This window comes from Aplysia californica, unplaced genomic scaffold, assembly GCF_000002075.1.
Source record: "Aplysia californica isolate F4 #8 unplaced genomic scaffold, AplCal3.0 scaffold01662, whole genome shotgun sequence".
Classification (NCBI taxonomy): Eukaryota; Metazoa; Mollusca; class Gastropoda; order Aplysiida; family Aplysiidae; genus Aplysia; species Aplysia californica.
Window position 1 is genome coordinate 1 of NW_004798932.1, and position 1121 is coordinate 1121.

General features: G+C 55.0%; 1 protein-coding gene across 1 annotated transcript; it reads left to right on the top strand.

The window, feature by feature from the left end:
• Positions 1 to 43: 43 nt before the first annotated feature.
• Positions 44 to 807, top strand: LOC101862163 (multidrug resistance-associated protein 1-like; the record flags this gene model as incomplete). Its single annotated transcript, XM_035973661.1, has 1 exon — positions 44 to 807. A coding segment is annotated over one exon (764 nt), but the record flags the coding sequence as incomplete, so codon positions are not given.
• Between the last annotated feature and the right edge of the window lie 314 nt (positions 808 to 1121).

A 1121-nucleotide genomic window follows, 5' to 3' on the forward strand; every position in this document is an offset into this window, starting at 1 on the left:
ATCGAGTACTCTAACACCCCTACCGAGGCAGCTTGGGACACAGAGCCGGGACTGGTCAGTTCCTCGTGGCCGGAGGATGGACACGTTGTCCTGGAGAACTACCAGACCCGCTACAGAGCCAGCCTTGACCTTGTGCTAAGGGGCGTGTCCTGTGACATCCGGGGCGGGGAGAAGGTCGGCATTGTTGGCCGCACGGGTGCGGGGAAATCCTCGCTTACCATGGCCTTGTTCCGGCTCATCGAGGCGGCCAGCGGCCGGATATGTCTGAGCGGACAACACATCGCTCCGCTCGGACTACACGACGTCCGCGGGAAACTGACCATCCTGCCACAAGATCCGGTCATCTTCGGCGGGACTCTCGGCATGAACCTTGACCCCTTGGGCGAGAAGAGTGCGGTGGAGCTGTGGGAGGCTCTGGAACATTCTCACCTCAAGACCTTTGTCCAGTCGCTGCCGGACAAGCTTGACCACGAGTGCGGTGAGGGCGGGAAGAACCTGAGCATGGGACAACGGCAGTTGGTGTGCCTGGCCAGGGCTTTGTTGAGACAGAGTCGGGTGTTGGTCCTGGACGAGGCAACAGCCGGCGTGGACATGGAGACAGACGAACTCATCCAGAAGACAATCCGTCGCGAGTTCCGAGCCTGCACCGTGCTCACCATAGCCCACAGGCTCAACACTGTCCTCGACTACGACCGGATCATGGTGCTGGACAGTGGTCACATCAAAGAGATGGACTCGCCGCGGAATCTGCTGGCCGACAAGAACTCGGCGTTTTACAGTATGGCCAGAGACGCTAAGCTGGTATGAAGGAGACAGGGAGATAGATAGAGGGAAAGAGAGAGAAAGAGAGAGAGAGAGAGAGAGAGAGAGAGAGAGAGAGAGAGAGAGAGAGAGGAGGGAGGGAGAGGGAGAGAGGGAGAGAGTATTACAGTATGTCTAGAGCGCCAAACTGGTGTGAAAGAGACAGGTTGACAGTGGTCAAGTTACAGAGTTTCACAGAATGTCAAAAGACGTCTTGTTAATGTGTGTGGTTATTTCAAAAAGATTTACGTAGAATAATATTACGTCTAAGTCTAAGGACTGTTTGTGTATGTGTGTGAGTGCGTATGTGTGTATATATA